Source organism: Elaeis guineensis, chromosome 8 (assembly GCF_000442705.2).
Source record: "Elaeis guineensis isolate ETL-2024a chromosome 8, EG11, whole genome shotgun sequence".
In the NCBI taxonomy this organism is placed as follows: Eukaryota; Viridiplantae; Streptophyta; class Magnoliopsida; order Arecales; family Arecaceae; genus Elaeis; species Elaeis guineensis.
The window spans coordinates 21,588,662-21,604,857 of record NC_026000.2 but is presented as its reverse complement, the minus strand read 5'-3'; the positions used below and the strand labels follow the sequence as shown (position 1 = coordinate 21,604,857).

Genomic DNA, 16,196 nt, shown 5'->3' with positions numbered 1-16,196 from the left:
GAGACTACTCAACCAAACAGGATAACACAAGTTGACATTGATGAGTGAGAAGTGCTTGGATTTTTTGATAGCAAAAGAGGTTGCTGAAAGGATCTACATCGATATCAGTAAGAGAATCTCTGCTCTTGCTCCAGACTCTACCAAACTCAGCCAGTTCCATCCGATTACGAAGCAAGGACCAGTTATGGAAAGATTAAATTGATTCAGCAGTTACTGATATAGATCATCTGTATTTGTTGAGGAGCAATCTGATATTTCTTTCCTTCTAACAGCACCAAGCAGAGCTCGTCTTGCTGTTGGAAGCAAATATGAGAAGAACTTGTTATTTGAGGCCTCGTTAGTTATTTTTTTATTGCTTCTTTGTTTTATTCGATTCTTATGTTTCTTCAACTTAACCAAAAAAGAAAGAAAGAAAAACTATGCTGATGGGACAGCTATAACAAGTCCTCATGTCAAGTCCTATTTGGTTGTCAAAATTTTTGAAATAAATTCACCATCGATTTTTTGAAATGACAAAACTATCCTTGATCCGTATATTATATTTATACAACAATATTAATATTTTAAAATTAATATTGATATTAAAGAATAATATAATAAATTATATATTATAATGATATGATATTTTAGCATATAAATATGATTAATATTAATAGTTTAATATAATATCAACATTAATTTATATTCTACATATGCATTGCATCTCCAAATCTTCTGCATGGTATTCTGACTAGGGCTGGGTGACCGTGAACCTCTTTCTTTTTTTGAGCTCGATCCTTTTTAGTTATGATGATTTTCTGCAAGGTAGTAAAGAACTGCAGATTAATTGGATGCATTAGTAGTGATTCATGGATTCTATATCATTGTTTATATATTCAAAATAATAGATAAACTAGTTTGTTATGGGATTCTATATTAAGGACCTGCAAAATATATTTGCCACTGATTGCATGTGGGTAACAGAGGGATGATGCAATAGTGTTAGAAGTTCTCAATGTTGAAGTGTTATAGATGAATCGGTAACTACTATGGTGCATGGTAAAGGTTCAAACCTGACTGTGTTTGATTAGAGGTTAGAGGCTTGGATGGAACCTCCATAATGGCCAAACTTAAGAATCGAACAGTACTGCAATACCAAACACGCGAGCAGAAGCAAGAAACGTTTTGATGGCACAATAAAGACTCTCTTCTTCTTTAACTGTATTTCTATCCCAAATATCCAGGGTTCTCAAAAGACAAGTTTCTACCGAGTATTCTACTAACTGCTATGTCCGCAATGTACTTAAAAGACAAATTTCTGCCAAGTGCTACTAGTAAATGCTACGTTTGCTATCCCTGCAAGTCGTTTGCAATCCTTACAACTTACATCCATGTCATTTAAGAGATTCAGGTATTACTCACTTGACCCATATATCGTGTATATGCATGAGGTTCACCATTTTACTGGAAAAAATAGAATTGGACAACAAGGCACTTGCTTATCACATGAAGAGGAAGGACCTAACTAGCTAAGCAAAATTGGCAAGAACAAAAGAACGTGCTTATAAAGGAGTGGATCCATTTTTTTTGCTTTGCTTTGCTTTGATATATTTAGCCTAACCACCCTCCACGGGGATGGCAATGAGTCGGATATGGATCGAATCGATCAATTTCTATATCTACTTAGTAATTAAAAACTCCATATTCATATCTATCCAACATCCACCTCGGTCGGATCGAATCCGATAGATAAAAAGGATCGGGTTGGATACATACAAACATTATAAAATAATTATAATTTTAAAAAAAAAAAATATAGGTTAAGATTATATTGGATCAGATTTGGGATGGGACATATCATTATCTATATCTGATTCGAACTCGCTTCACGTATTTTTTTAGAATTCATACCCACCTCAAGTTCTAATCAGATTAAGTAAAATCTGCCGCAATCAGATCGAACTGAATCGGATGCTGGATTCCTGATTGGTTGAGATAAATTGCTAGCCCTTCCCTCTAGAAAAAGAAATAGGACTATATTATTTAGTAGGAAAAGAATCTTTGAATGTTATGTAGACGAAGCATAAAGGAACAAGCAGCATTGACAGAAAGCTAGTCAGTACTACTGGACATATTAAAATCAAGCAATTGCTGATTCTCTTTTGTTCTTGACGACAGGTGCTAACCATCGACGACAAGCAGGTATACAATTTTACATTACAACATAGATAAAAAGCTACATCTTCAAATATGTAATTTTGAAATGCTTCAACATATTTTTATTTGTTTGAGGTCGAATTATCCTTTTCTGGCAACGAAAAAGGCCTTTTAAAGAGGATGTCTATAGCTTATAAGATCCCTTCAAGCAAACCATGGCATGAAAACATAATTCATTTTTGCAATGAGCTAACATACTGAAGAAGATGGTGGTCACGTAAGTCCTAGTGGCTTGCATGATGTAAGCCACTGGTGAAATTACACTATCACAAGCCGAAAGAAAGCCTCTAATATTATTAAGCCCAAAACAACCCATGGTATTGAAACTTTCATCGGTGTACCATCCCAAGAGAGCTACAATAAACCAATGGCCCAGATTGATGCCCCTGCACCAAATGAAGTTCACCAACATAAAACCCGAGGCTGTACCAAACGAAGCACAAGTGCCTAAAATATGCTCCACATTTTGCATGTTACTGAGCTGAGCTTCCAACGGACAAAACTGTTCACCAGAGTGCCACCTTCTTCCTCCTTTCCTTTTGATGCCCTGAAGCATTTCCTCGAAGATTCTAAGCGACATTATCCCCTCTCTGCATGGAAATGGGTTCAAAGAGGTCGCACCAGAACGCCCTACAAAACCCCTCCTCTTCCCATAGAACTCAGTCCTGGTATGAGGACTATGATTTCTTTAACGTTCCTTGCTTTCAAATTGATATCTTTGATCCAAAAATCGCTTTTTTTCACCAAACTCTTCTGCTTTTGATTGGATGAAGCCAAACGGTGCTACCTCTGTCAAACATTCATGAAAAATCCCACCTTTGGACGCAAAACTCAGCCATTCTGAGGCCAAAACAGAGGAATCCAATTCAGGATTCCATGAAAAGTTTCTCTTTTTGACACAGAATTCGACCATTCTAACGCCAACATAGAGGAATCCTTTTTAGGATTCCATGAAAAAATCCCATCTTTTAGCACGGAAATTCAACCTTTGTGAGTCCAGGAAAAAACAAACCAGCTCAGGAGTCTCTGGGCTCAGAATGGAACCTCTGCCATCCTCTCCGGTCTCTGCAAACAAGGAGAGCTTGTTGAGGGAGAAGGAATTACCTCAGAATTGGCTTCAGGTATCTCTCTTCTCCCCTGTGCATTGGTTCCGAATGCTCGCAAAGGAGATGCACTGGAGCTTCGTGTATGGCATTGTCGCCGTGAACGGGATCAGCCAAGGCCTGGGTGGCGCCGTCTTCCGGGTGGCCTCGGACTACTACTGGAAGGATGTTCAGCAGGCGCAGCCCTCGGCAGCCCAGGTGTACCAGGGGATCACTTCACTTCCATGGATTGTGAAGCCTCTGTGGGGGCTTCTCACTGATATCCTCCCTGTGGCTGGCTATAGGAGAAGGCCTTACTTTATTTTAGCAGGCAAGCTATAGTCCATATCCTACTCCTTACAGTTAGTTCAGTTAGATTATGTCTTCTATTTATTTCTCAACTTATCATGTCAAATACACTTTGAAATGAAGCTAAATACATGAAGTGTGGACCAAAAGTGTCTCGACATTGTCTAGATTGGGTTTATGCATGACCCAAACTTTTGTCAAAATTTTTGGCTAATATGTAATCCAACTAGAGATTTGATGCTTTGAGTTGGGTGGGTTTGATTTATTTGGAATTTATCTATCTCATTATTTTTCCCTGATGTGTTTTTTATAGCAGAATTGAGCGGGTTTGTACTTTGTTTGACAAAAGTCTATCTATAACATCAACTGTTTTTCTTTCTTTTTTTGTCTTTTTAATAGCCTATAGTTAATCCAAGTGGAAACAATTCAGAACAGGTCATATTGCTTCATTTTAATTCATCTATTTGCACCCTTATTATTCTAGATGTGAAACAGATTTGATCAAATCTAAGTGAAGCATAACATTTTATGTGATGCAAGTTCTCTAGCAGTTCGGTGCAATTGGTGGTCCTTCTGGTGTCTCATATTTCTTTTTTTTTGGTCATGTATTCTAGATCATTTTTTCAAAGAATACCATAATCATTTTCTCTTCTTTGTTTTCATGCAAGATTATAGATCTATCTCCTAGATATCTACATTTATCTTCTATAGTGTTTATGTTTTCATCCGTCATCTTTTTCTCAAAAGCCAAAAAGTCTGAAAACTTTTGTATCTCTAAATTCAGGTCTTTTGGGAGCAATCTCAATGCTTGTAATGTGGTTGCAAAATGGGATGTGCACCGTGCTTGGCTTGTTGTTGCTGACTGCTGGGAGTGCCGGAGTGGCGATAGCCGATGTGACGATCGATGCTTGTGTTGCACAAAATAGCATAAATCACCCTTCATTGGCTGCTGATATGCAAAGCTTGTGCGGGTTTAGTTCATCTATTGGAGGTCTTATTGGGTTCTCCATAAGTGGCCTACTTATGCATGCCATCGGTTCTAAGGTAAGCACTTGAGCATCGACGAAATTAATAATGAATACATCATCTTGTATCTCTCTTTACTACAATAGAAGCAGATTGATATAAATGAGGGCATCTAACTTTTCTGGTCTTCCATGGATATAAATAACCACAAGTGGATCCTTGTGAAGCATCCTTTTCTGATTACCTTAGCTATAAGGATAACCATCCAACTTTATTCCAACTTTCCTTAGAACTAGTATATAAAACTAGTAACTATGTATCTGCTATTATTGTCATTGTTATTTGAATTTCTTCTCTGATGACTCTCATTCATATTCTTTAGTTCTTCCCCTTCCATTTCTTTATCATCTCAGAACAAATTTTTATCATCTCTTGATCAAATCTCCATGGATCCTTTTTGCATGTGACCATATTATTTCCAAGTTCTTGTCCAGTTTTTCATACTAGAACACTGTCTTCACTTAGAAAATACGTATTTCTAAACCTGATCTTCCTCCTTGTACCACAAGACTACTGCATACTCAAAACACTTTACTGGTAACTTCCTCTCTATAAGATATATCCTCTCTTTATTTCTTTGGTTTTGTGTAATACTATTAGCCATCAACTATTACTTGTCCTTGCTTTTGTTTTTATCTTTAAATAAATTAGACTCCCTGTACTTTATTTTACTTACATTTTGTTCTAACAGTTCTTTTGGTTATTACATACTTGAAGGGGGTTCTTGGCTTGTTGAGCATCCCAGCTACATTGGTATTGTCAGTTGGAATGGTGCTGAAAGAACTACATGAGCCTAATTTTCCATATAGACAAGTAAGATCAGTATAATTAGCCTTCATGATCCTCTATTGGTTCCATTTTATACTTAGCACATCTCGAACTTCTTGTCATCAGATTTATCAGAAGCTACTGCAAGCAAATCGCACCATGTGGGGACATTAAAATGTTCTGAAGTTTGGAGGCCATGTGTCTTCATGTTTACATCACTTGCTCTGAACCTAAACATCCAAGAAGGAATGTTCTATTGGTACACAGATACAGAATCTGGCCCATCCTTCTCTCAGGCAAGTTTCAACTCTAGAGTCACAATTCCTATCTCAAACCTGTAACATTACTTCTTGATGCAGGGAACTATTAGCTTCATCTATTCCATCGGCTCGGTGGGCTCATTGCTTGGTGTCTTGCTCTACCAAAACTTTCTGAAGGATTATTCCTTCCGTGGGTTGCTCTTTTGGAGCCAATTACTTTCAAGCTTCACAGGAATACTGGATTTAATCCTGGTACTACGTCTGAACTTGAGGTTTGGCATGCCGGACCACCTATTCGTTGTGGTTGATGAGAGTGTTTCTCAGATGATTGGGCGCATCAAATGGATGCCTCTCCTTGTGCTCAGTTCCAAGCTATGTCCCTGTGGAATTGAAGGCACCTTCTTTGCATTGCTCATGTCGATCGATCATGCCGGTATGCTCGCATCATCATGGGGTGGAGGCTTGCTCCTTCAAGTCTTAAAGGTTTCTCGATCAGAATTTAGCAATCTCTGGGTTGCCATATTGATCCGTAGCTTGTTAAGAGTGGTGCCACTTGCTTTGTTGTATCTGGTGCCTAAAAGCAATCAACATTCTATCATTCTTCCTGTCGACGTCTTCATGAAAAATGAGGTCCCAGAAGCTCTTGAAGCAGGAGGTGATGATGTGGACCGGCCCTCACTTCATGAAGATACCTAGCTGCTTCATATTTGTGCATTATCAGTGTGAAACTTTCAACTGAATGCTTATTTTCTTAGATTATGCTCAGAAGTGAACACTAGCTCTTCCCCATGCTCTTCACAACAATTTTGCAATCACGTTAGAAGGTGTTATGACTGCGTTTTGTTCGTTTCAGCACTTCGCAGTGAACCATGCTTCTTTTTCTTTTTTTTTTTAATTTCAAATAAAACAACAAAAAGAAAAAAAAAAGGTCTAAGGACAACAGAGAAGAAAAAGGGAGTTTACAGCTCAATACAAGAACCTTAGGACATCAACTACGTGCCAAGGATTATGCCTGGATGCCCTGAAAGAATGGATCTGGTCTAAAAATATTTGGTCAGGATTGGTTAATGTATCCTAATAGCTTGTACGCTAACCTTACAGGGTCAAGAAGCCTCTATTCAACCAAGCCCAAATTAGCTAGGCTTGGACTCTTTTTTCTATTCATTTTATTTTCTTTTTTAAGACCTATTTAGATATAGGATTGGAGTCCACTGTATTGGCATGCCCATCACATTATCATAGCCAATGTTCATCATCATCATGAAAATAGATGCAAAGTCAAGAATTTCAACGATATGTAACTGATTGAAATGTTCGGATAAAAGCTACAGAATGTGAAAGGATGAATTTAGAAAGATAATAAAAAATAGAAAGCAATCAGAAATCAACAAGTTACTGCATAAGATGATGGTCAAGATAAACTTTCAGCCATCTACAGATTTTCAATCATATTCGACTTTTCAGGCATTAAGATCATAGTATCAACCGACAGATCCAGCTAAGGAGTGAGAAGAAGGATCATTATTAGATTTATATTTGTTGTGGTTTGTTTTAAACGTGTTGTATATTATGTTGAATTATGTTGACTATTTGAGTTATAAAATATATTTGGCATTTATGAGATTATTTGTGTTTGATGCATTAAATATTTGTTGAATATTAGAATCTTTCATAGGTAAAAATTAAATGAATATAAATAATTTTTTAATATCAAAAATATTTGCTACTGATTTTTTTTAAGTAAAAAATATTAAAATTAATTTGTGACTGATTTTGCAACTAATGTATTAAAAAAATAAAAAAAAATATTTTAAAAAAATAATTCTTTTTTGCAACTCATTATTCGATCGCAAATTTATAATTAGAAAAATTTGTATTAATTTTGTGACCAACAAATCGATCACAAAGATTTTGGGACTGATTTATTAAAAGAAATAAAAAAATAATTCTTTTTTGCGACCGATTATTCGATCGCAAACTTATAATTAGAAAAATTTATATTAATTTTGTGATTGAAAAATCGATCCCAAAAAAATAATAATTATATAAATAAAAAATATTGGAAAGTCATAAAATCGATCACAAAATTTTGCAACTGACACAAATCAATCACAAAAATTAACTTGCGATCGATTTTGAGTATTTTGCAATCGATTTTTCGATTGCAAATTTTGATTTTTCTTGTAATGCTATAGGTTCATTGCTGTCAATTCTGAAATACCTACAATATCAAATGGATTGGGCCAAATTTATTTTGGAGCTGGACATTACAATATGGACTATTGATTATGACTCTCCATAAATCACAATCAAATACTTGAATGAAAATATATATATACTTTCGAAAATATGTAATTTATGTAATTAAATAAAGGGCGTTGGTTGGAGGATTGCCTTTTAGCAAGAGAAAGACTCATTTAGGCTGCCAATGATTTTTGAATCAAAGACAATACCAATGGATATTTCAAGAAAAAAGTGAAATGTAAAATCTAAAAAAATAATGTATATTATTTAAATTTTAGTTGATAGAAAAAATTATCTCTATATCCAAAATATCGAAGAGTCGAAAAAAATATAACATAATTTTACGGCCAACTACTCATGTTCAAACTAGGTGAGGCATCACAAATGAAAATTATCTAAAGAGTATATTCTAATTCCAATCTTCTCCAAGGATCTAAAAAAAGAAAAAATTAGTTTGAAGACATGTTCAAAGTAAAGAGAACTTGATCAGTTAGAAATTGGATCAGGCTTGGAAGACTCAAAGCATGAATAGTTTGATCATCCTAAAAAGAATTTGGAGCAAACAAAATCTGATCATATGGATACTGTTTCAAGTTCAAAAAAGATCATGTTTTAAAAACTAGTTGATTATGAAATTGCTCATAAAAAGTCAAAAGGTGCTCTAATGATCTAGTCATACAAATTCATATTGAGAAATCAATGCTCTAGTTGACTAGTCATACAACCTCATATTGAGAAATCAAATCATGCAATGGACTCTTATAGGGAAGCTGTCCAAGATATGAATATTTATTGTAGGGATTCAATCAATCATGAGGATGAAAAGCTGACTAAATTTGAAATAACTTCAGAAATCAAATAACAAAAAGACATGCTCAATCGGGATGATTCGTGTTTTGCCTTGTGGGAAAGAGAAACACTACAGATCATTTTTTTCCCTGCAGCCTAAAGAGTAGAACCTAGACTGGATTTGGAGACTTAGAAAATGCACACTAAATAGGCCTACAGATCCGATTGTTACAGAATTTTCAACCCAATCCAATAAGAATGGACCTCTTAATCTACACATTTTTCTTTGCTTTTTTCAGAAAAAAGAAAGAAAAAAAAATCAGTCCTAATCTCATCATTTCTGATTAATTTCAACAGAACATCAAAAATTTCAAAATTTCATTTACACAAAAACTAATTATTAAACCTTTTTCATCTGAATGGCTATAGTCTTCCAACTTCCACATGCTGATGAGCTAGCATAATTAAATGATAATTACAATGGTTACACATACATATACTGAAGACAGGCTGTAATATAGACAAGCATAAGCTGAAATCAACCTCTTTAAGTTAATAACCCCTCAGACCTATGACCAATGCATTCGCCAGCGGAGGCCAACAATCCAAGCCTGCAATTCATATACAATGGTATCAGTATTATCAAAGGAAACCAGCCATTGCTTTAGCTGTTGAACGCAGGGTCCAGTAGAACATACAGTGAAAGCAATAGCAATGCCGCCTCAAAGAACATTGCATTTCCACTGATACGCCTCTGTACAAAAAATTGCAGATAAAATCCTTAGTTACAGGGATAAGGACGTACTTGCTTTTCTCCTGACTTGTCTAATGCTATGATTACAATTTCTATGGTGAAACCATGGGCTTGGTTAGAAGACTGCATCATACTGCAATATGAACAGTTATTAAGGGGAAAAGGCTTTAACTAAGCTTCTCAAATTTGAATCCCAATTACATGATTTGTTATGTCATGTTAAGAGTTACCAATATGGAAAAGCTTGGGCTAAGTTTATTTTCAAATTCCCAACAAAGCATAAGACAATATTCAGCCAGGTTGTTACTGAAATGGGGCATAGTTGATACTAAAAAATGTTTATTATTAAACTCTGCTGAACAAATTTCTTTACCTTGAGATGGTAAGGCCAGGCAAAACACTCAAAAAGATTGGTTCAGAATTTGGCAGTTGAGAGCGCAGGCATCGGAGAAATTAGAATATCAGCATAAGCTTCCTTCTGTTGCACATCAATAAGCCCATAGCTCTTCAACACCTGCAAGTAAAAGATAATTTCTAATAAGAAAGAGGGAAATGCTCAAGTCCGCCAATATGCTGTTACTGGTAAGTAACATTGTAGCATCTTTATATGTATATATATAGATGAATCTGATAAATCTAATACCTCATCAATCTCACTAATAGACATATATTCCATGTATAAATCTACAAGGAACTGAAAGTAATAACACAATATGTGAATACATGCATTATGATACATTCACATGTAAATACACATGCATAAGCAGATGCACAGAGGTGTATGTATATACAGGGAGAGATATTAATCCAAGGCTATAGGCCACTACAGACTTACAGAAATTAAAATGCTAGAACTGTTAACATTTTACCAAAGTTTCAAAGAACATCCTTGCGCATTGCTTCCTTGTCTTGCCTTCTAATATGCCATTCAAACTTATATTTCCTGACTGGTCTGTTGAACCCTTAGTTGAAGGTGAACGCTCCTTCAAATATTGTGCCACCGCCCTGAACCCAACAAACTTACGATTAACACATGCTCTGTAGGGGAAATAAAGAATGCTCAATTTGTTAGAGTACCATAAATGATCTTTTACCTAGTCCTAGCAGACATATTTTCTACTTCATTCACTTTATAACCTGTGGGAAAAAGATTAATCTAGTCAGGATTCTAAAAGAAGGTGTTGATAGTAACAACAATCACCGATTCACCATCAAGCAAGCAAAACACCCACTAAGCATCACCAATGCCATCCAAAATAACAAAGTTCAATATAGCCACGACTTAAAGCTTACCAGATGACACATTACTTGCTTCCAGAAAATTCAAGTCCTACAAAAAAAAAGTGATTCATGAGTAAAGACAGTCATTCATGCTTATCTGTATAATTGTATCCATCATCAGTATTATCCTAATGTGCTACTCCTAAAGGATGTGAAAGAAAAGAAGATCATTGGCCATTGCTCCAATAAACTAGTGCTCTTACTTGTCCATCAGCAGAATCTAGCAGGCCAGGAATTTCTGGAGGATTTGTGTCATTAAGGGCCCATTCTTGCTCTAAGCGGAAGAAAGGAGTTTCAGGCTGAGAACTAGCTGGTTCAGCCGAGGCAGGAATTTCAAATGCAGGCAGCACCCCAGTCTCAAAGGCCGTTCCGGCATCAGACACTGAGCCTACATTACCAGTGTTAAAGGGAGTCATCTCGTCCCTCTCAGATGGAGATGGAATTTTGTCAGGTAGATTTTCCTCAAAGGGGCTGCCAAATCGGGGTTGCTCAGGTTCCATATCAGTGTCAGGCCTGGCAACTGGAGATGATGGATGCATGAGCCTGGGAGAACCATCCACGGGAACAGAATCTTCAGGAGGAAACTTTCGAGGAAAGCTTTTCTCAAAAGCTTCCTGGAGATCAGGACAAATCCCTGCAGATAAACAAGTTTCCACTTCATGAAACATTTTGTTACATCAAAATGCAAGAGGCAAATATGTGATAACAGAAGGAGAAAGCTAGCCCACCAGAGAACATAGGCTCATGAAAAATGTGCTCATTTCGAAAGTTTCTGTGAAACCTCCATGTGTCCAGAGCTGAGCAAGGGAGCTTCCTTCGCTTGCATACTAACTCATTAGCATCTTCGAGCTGCCTTTTCATCACCCTATATAACAAATATCGACCAAGAAAATTTATGTAACTGCAACTGCAAAAAATCTAAAACCATTAGATATACAACTGATCAAAGAACAGTGTTGTTGTTACTAAATCCACTTATATTACAGTAAAAAAATAAGTGCCAAGTATTGATGGAAATGTTACTGAAAACAAGGTCATCATACTATTATTCTAACGAATCCTAACATGCACTTGATGCAACGGAAGATACAGCACAGGAGATAACCTTACAAAGAACAAGTGCCAGCAGTTGGTCAACAAAGAACATAAAAATATATGTGCAGTTGCCCTTCCCTAGGAAGCCACTAAAACAAACCATATACTGCTAAACACGAACGTTACCATCAAAACAGTCGAAGTTGAATACTTGAATTCCAAACAGGTTCATTCTATCACATACTCAGGCTTAACTATTAATCCAAAAAAACTTGTAACACAAAGCTTGTAAGGCTCCCTATGAGCTTATCAAAGCAGCCATGTGGATAGAATAACAGTTTTCTAAAAGGTAAACGACCCATTTGACATGAAAATTGATATTTTTCCAACAAGATTTCTACTTTGCATAATGTAAAGTTATTAGATAAAACTGATCCTCAATTTTTGGCATTCACTTGGGCTCACTAAATCCTCAGGACCTCAGCTCCAAGTAATGACAAAAACAATCAACCGGTGAAACCTAACATGAGATAGGCAATAGGCTCCATGTATGTCAGTCAGTAAGGAAGGCAAATGAAGACAAAAATGAATATTGAATTTCTCAACATGAAGATCTTAATCAGCTTAAACTTGGTGATTTGTAAAATCAAAAACAACGTGATGTTAAACAATATGTTTTTCTCCTTGTGTACTTAATAAAGGATATCTCTTTCTTCAAAAGCCTCAACTTGCAATAAAGATTCAGATGAGTCCTCATGATTTATTAGTCATTAAATAATCTTGAAAATCTTTGGAAAACTTCAAAAATCTTCCTTAATATTTAAGGTCGTTCCACAAGGTGAAACCTGGGCACATGGATCAATAAGGACAGAATAAGTCTCCTTTCAATTTCTCTCTTAAAAACCTTTGATAAGGAGAATTAAAGGGAAAGAAGAATATCATAATCTTGATGATTATCCTCCATAAACCAAACAATTGTTTACCAAAATCATGGAGATTATGTAAAAGATCTCTGGTAATGATGAAACTCAGCAGCTTTTCTGTGCCTTTATGTGGCCAGGATGTACCATATAAATGATCATATGGCCAGCTGAAACTTAGAAACACACTTCCAGACCAAGAGAAGAGTCAAAATTAAAAATCCCACCCTTTAGCTTCTAATTCGCAACCAAACAAGCTTCCATCATAGATGAGCAGATCCTATCAGTTTTTCTTCATCCAATATTTCATGTCCATCCATGTCAATGAATAGCCAGCTAAAGCTAAAAGACACACTTCAAAACCAAAAGAGGAGTGAAACTCAATTTTAAAAGCAAAAAAAAAAAAACTCCCCTAATGAAGCACCGGAGATTATCTTTATAGATTTAACAAAATATACATTTTAGGAGGTAGGTGTAAATGCCTCATAAAAAGAGTCTCCGAAACAAAAGCAAGGCCAACTCAATTACTTGCCAAACAAGCTACCATAAACCAAAACTGGCCAGGATTATTTCATGCCTCCCTCTATCTATCCGCTCATCACATTCATCATAACTATTCTTGGGTCAAACCTCAACAAACATGACAACAACAAGATGCAACATTTCTTGTATTGTATACTGTCAATATCCAACTATTCTCCTTTATAAAAGTCAGCATATCTCATACTCATCTAATTATAATCAAAACAAAGAAGTGGATATAGGTTGATAATGGGGAACTATTATCAAAAAAAAAAAAAACAAGAACAAGAAGAAGCAAAGAATCAATCATTACATAAATTTGCTTGGGAAAGGTTCAAAAAATTGGGAGCAAGCTGATCAAATTTTAATGAAATCAATTTTCTGAATATTCTAATGAAACTTGTATATGAATTCCTCAGAATGACACAAGACTATATTAAAATCACTAAATTGCCACTTACGCATTAGTCAACACGAGAGACTTATCAAAGTACTGCTTTTTCTTTCTCTTCTTTGCCTTTTGCCTATTGACAGGAGGAGATGGTTGAAGCTCCAAGTCGGGTAACGGTTGCCCTATATCATTAAAAAATCAACATGACAAAAAGAATGGGATTTAGCATAAAACATAAGAGATGACAGATTCATAGTGTTCAAGATTCATAAGCAGGCATTATCATATAAGGTAAGAGAGAGCAAGAACCAACCCAAAGAAAGTCCCGCGTTGAGAATATCAATATCATCTGCAGATGCAACTGTTGGTGCTTTGGCACGTGAAGGTGAGGGCAAGGATTCCCCTCCAGAGACCAATATATCTTCCAATATTGGAGAAAGATTGTCTTTTCTGTTCATGGGAACAGACTGTTCAAGCAGTCCTCCAATGTCATTGTCCATATCATCCAACTCTGGAATGTTTCCAGGTTCAAAACTGCGCTCAGCTTCACGCATGGTCTCAATCTCCGGGAACTCTTGAACAAAATGGCCCTCATTAAGACTCTGAAAAGGGCCTTCTGCCTGGTTGCTTGGACCAGGGTCTCTAACACCTCCAGCATTCACATCTGGAGTAAGAATTGCTTCAAAACCACCCTCAAATGGAGGCAACACACTGCAAGGAAATAAATTATCTAATAAAGTTCGACAAAGTAGTTTGAAGAAAAACTTGTGATATGGAGAGCATGCATACTCTTCTTCCATTGGTCCGGCACCAGGATCAGGCATCTCTAGCTGAGTCGACGAATCTGTCCTGTCTTCCTGAACTAGACAAAACCAAGTAAAAAACAAGCATTCTAGTTTGAATAGTGGAAGAACAGGAAACAGATAGAATAATAGCTAAACATGAAGAGACCTCATCGATGAAAATTCTTATATACTGTTCTCTTCCACCAGGAGTTTCATCTGCAAACATAAAAATATCCAATGTAAACAAAATTCAGGTAGTTACAGCTGAAGTTACTCCAAGATAAAATTGGAATCGGTTGAAAACCTGTCATAGTAATTTCCTCGTACGTTTTACGGTGGTCATCAAGGCCGCTGTCGAAAAACATTAAAAAAATCAACATGCTTAAAAACAAGGAGGACTGATAGGCTGCCAATAATTTATAATGGGCACGGAAGAATCCATACTCTGTCTGATAGATCGAGTCATCCAACTCCAAAGCATCAAGCTCGAATGTTTCTGGCAATGTCACAGACTCAAATGGTGCTCGATCTGCATCTGCCGGGAGATTGACTTGTATCGAGGCAAATGCCATCCTTATATCAGTCAGCATCCTGTTACAATCCTGGAAGAGGTAGTTGACTTTCCACGAGAATATCCGGACAAGACCCAGCAGAAGGTGCCCCGACAATCTCAGAGCAATGGGAACTTCGGGAAACATGATGAATTCTATCAAACAACATGCCAGATCCCAAACAAATCAACACAAGTAACTGATTACGGCCAAATATCAGCCGCTCACAAGTAAGAAAGAAACCATTCAAATTCTGATAACACCATAAGCTGATGCCAAAATCCACAATACATCACCATCAAAACATGTAACTATAGCGTCGAATTAACCATGAGAGAGAGAAAGAATAAAGTCTCCAAACATATGAACTGAATCGTACTCTTTGTGAAATAAAACTATTTCAAAATTGGATTTTGGGTTCATGATATTAAGAAGATTGATTCAAAACAACTTTTTTCGATAAAAAATTGTACACTTCCTGACGTGCAGTGCTCAAACCATCAAAAAATTAGCACATACAGAGATCGCCAAAAAGATCAAATAAAACTACCTAAATTAAAGAAAAGTGGAACTGCCCAGAGAAGGAGGTATCAAAAACCCAAGAAGAACGAAAGGAAGTTCCGTCACTATTGATCAAGCGAGTAGAAACCCCAATAATCGGGAAATAAGAGCAGATCTACCCACCGGCGTAGGACGGAATATCGATTACGTCGATCTGAGGCTTCTTGATCCTCCGCTCCAGGTGCGCCGCGATCCATACCGTCCCCAGGGGGCTCTTCCTCGCCAGAAACGTATGAGAATAGAACATCTCTCCCCCTTCTCCTCTTCTCTCTTACAAAAAGTTATTCCACCTGGTTCTTGCTAGGGTTAGTGTTTTCGATGAGAAAAATCAGGAGCAGAAAAACCCAAACATGGAAGGGCGAGTCGAAGCGGCGGGAATAAATTTGGCGGGAGAAATTAGAAAAAACCAAAACCCGCGCCGTATCCGTAACGTAGAATTTTTTTTTTTTTTTTTTTTTGGGTACATTAACGTGGAACCTTTTTATTCACACACCCAATTTTAAATATATAAAGCACTACCCCAACATCGCCTCTTTGTCCAGATGCCTTCCACTTGCTATAAATTATTTTAAGAGTTCGGGAACAAAATCCACAACAGCAATCTTGTTTAACACTTGTAAACTAATGCCACGTGTAATGGAGATGCAAAACCGTGTCCCGCTTCGTGGGCGCAACCGCGTAAGGCGTTGGTTGGGGCGTATTTAAGAAAGAAACGACGCGTC

The 16,196-nt window shown here is 36.6% G+C and overlaps 2 protein-coding genes across 2 annotated transcripts; one reads left to right on the top strand and one right to left on the bottom strand.

Moving 5' to 3' along the window:
• Positions 1-2,805: 2,805 nt before the first annotated feature.
• Positions 2,806-7,300, top strand: LOC105049879 (probable folate-biopterin transporter 2). The gene is given in 6 exon segments (XM_019852284.3): positions 2,806-3,609; positions 4,372-4,631; positions 5,331-5,426; positions 5,508-5,544; positions 5,547-5,677; positions 5,741-7,300. Coding segments are annotated over 6 exon segments (1,584 nt in total). The 5' UTR covers positions 2,806-3,146; the 3' UTR covers positions 6,338-7,300.
• Positions 7,301-8,993: 1,693 nt separating this feature from the next.
• Positions 8,994-15,946, bottom strand: LOC105049856 (sister chromatid cohesion 1 protein 3). Its single transcript, XM_019852176.3, has 15 exons — positions 15,598-15,946; positions 14,807-15,068; positions 14,667-14,713; positions 14,529-14,578; positions 14,367-14,434; positions 13,891-14,288; positions 13,648-13,759; positions 11,438-11,574; positions 10,913-11,343; positions 10,722-10,758; positions 10,523-10,565; positions 10,298-10,433; positions 9,802-9,942; positions 9,373-9,428; positions 8,994-9,285 (listed from the first exon to the last, which is right to left on the bottom strand). The coding sequence occupies exons 1-13, from the start codon at positions 15,719-15,721 to the stop codon at positions 9,844-9,846; spliced, it is 1,944 nt and encodes a 647-aa protein (XP_019707735.2). The 5' UTR covers positions 15,722-15,946; the 3' UTR covers positions 8,994-9,285; positions 9,373-9,428; positions 9,802-9,843.
• Between the last annotated feature and the right edge of the window lie 250 nt (positions 15,947-16,196).

Coding starts and splice junctions, on each gene's coding strand:
- LOC105049856 (XM_019852176.3), bottom strand. CDS start 15,721: ATGTTCTATTCTCATACGTTTCTGGCGAGGAAGAGCCCCCTGGGGACG. Junction 15,069..15,597: donor CGATATTCCGTCCTACGCCG/GTGGGTAGATCT, acceptor GTTGTTTGATAG/AATTCATCATGTTTCCCGAA. Junction 10,566..10,721: donor AGCAAGTAATGTGTCATCTG/GTAAGCTTTAAG, acceptor TTTTTCCCACAG/GTTATAAAGTGAATGAAGTA.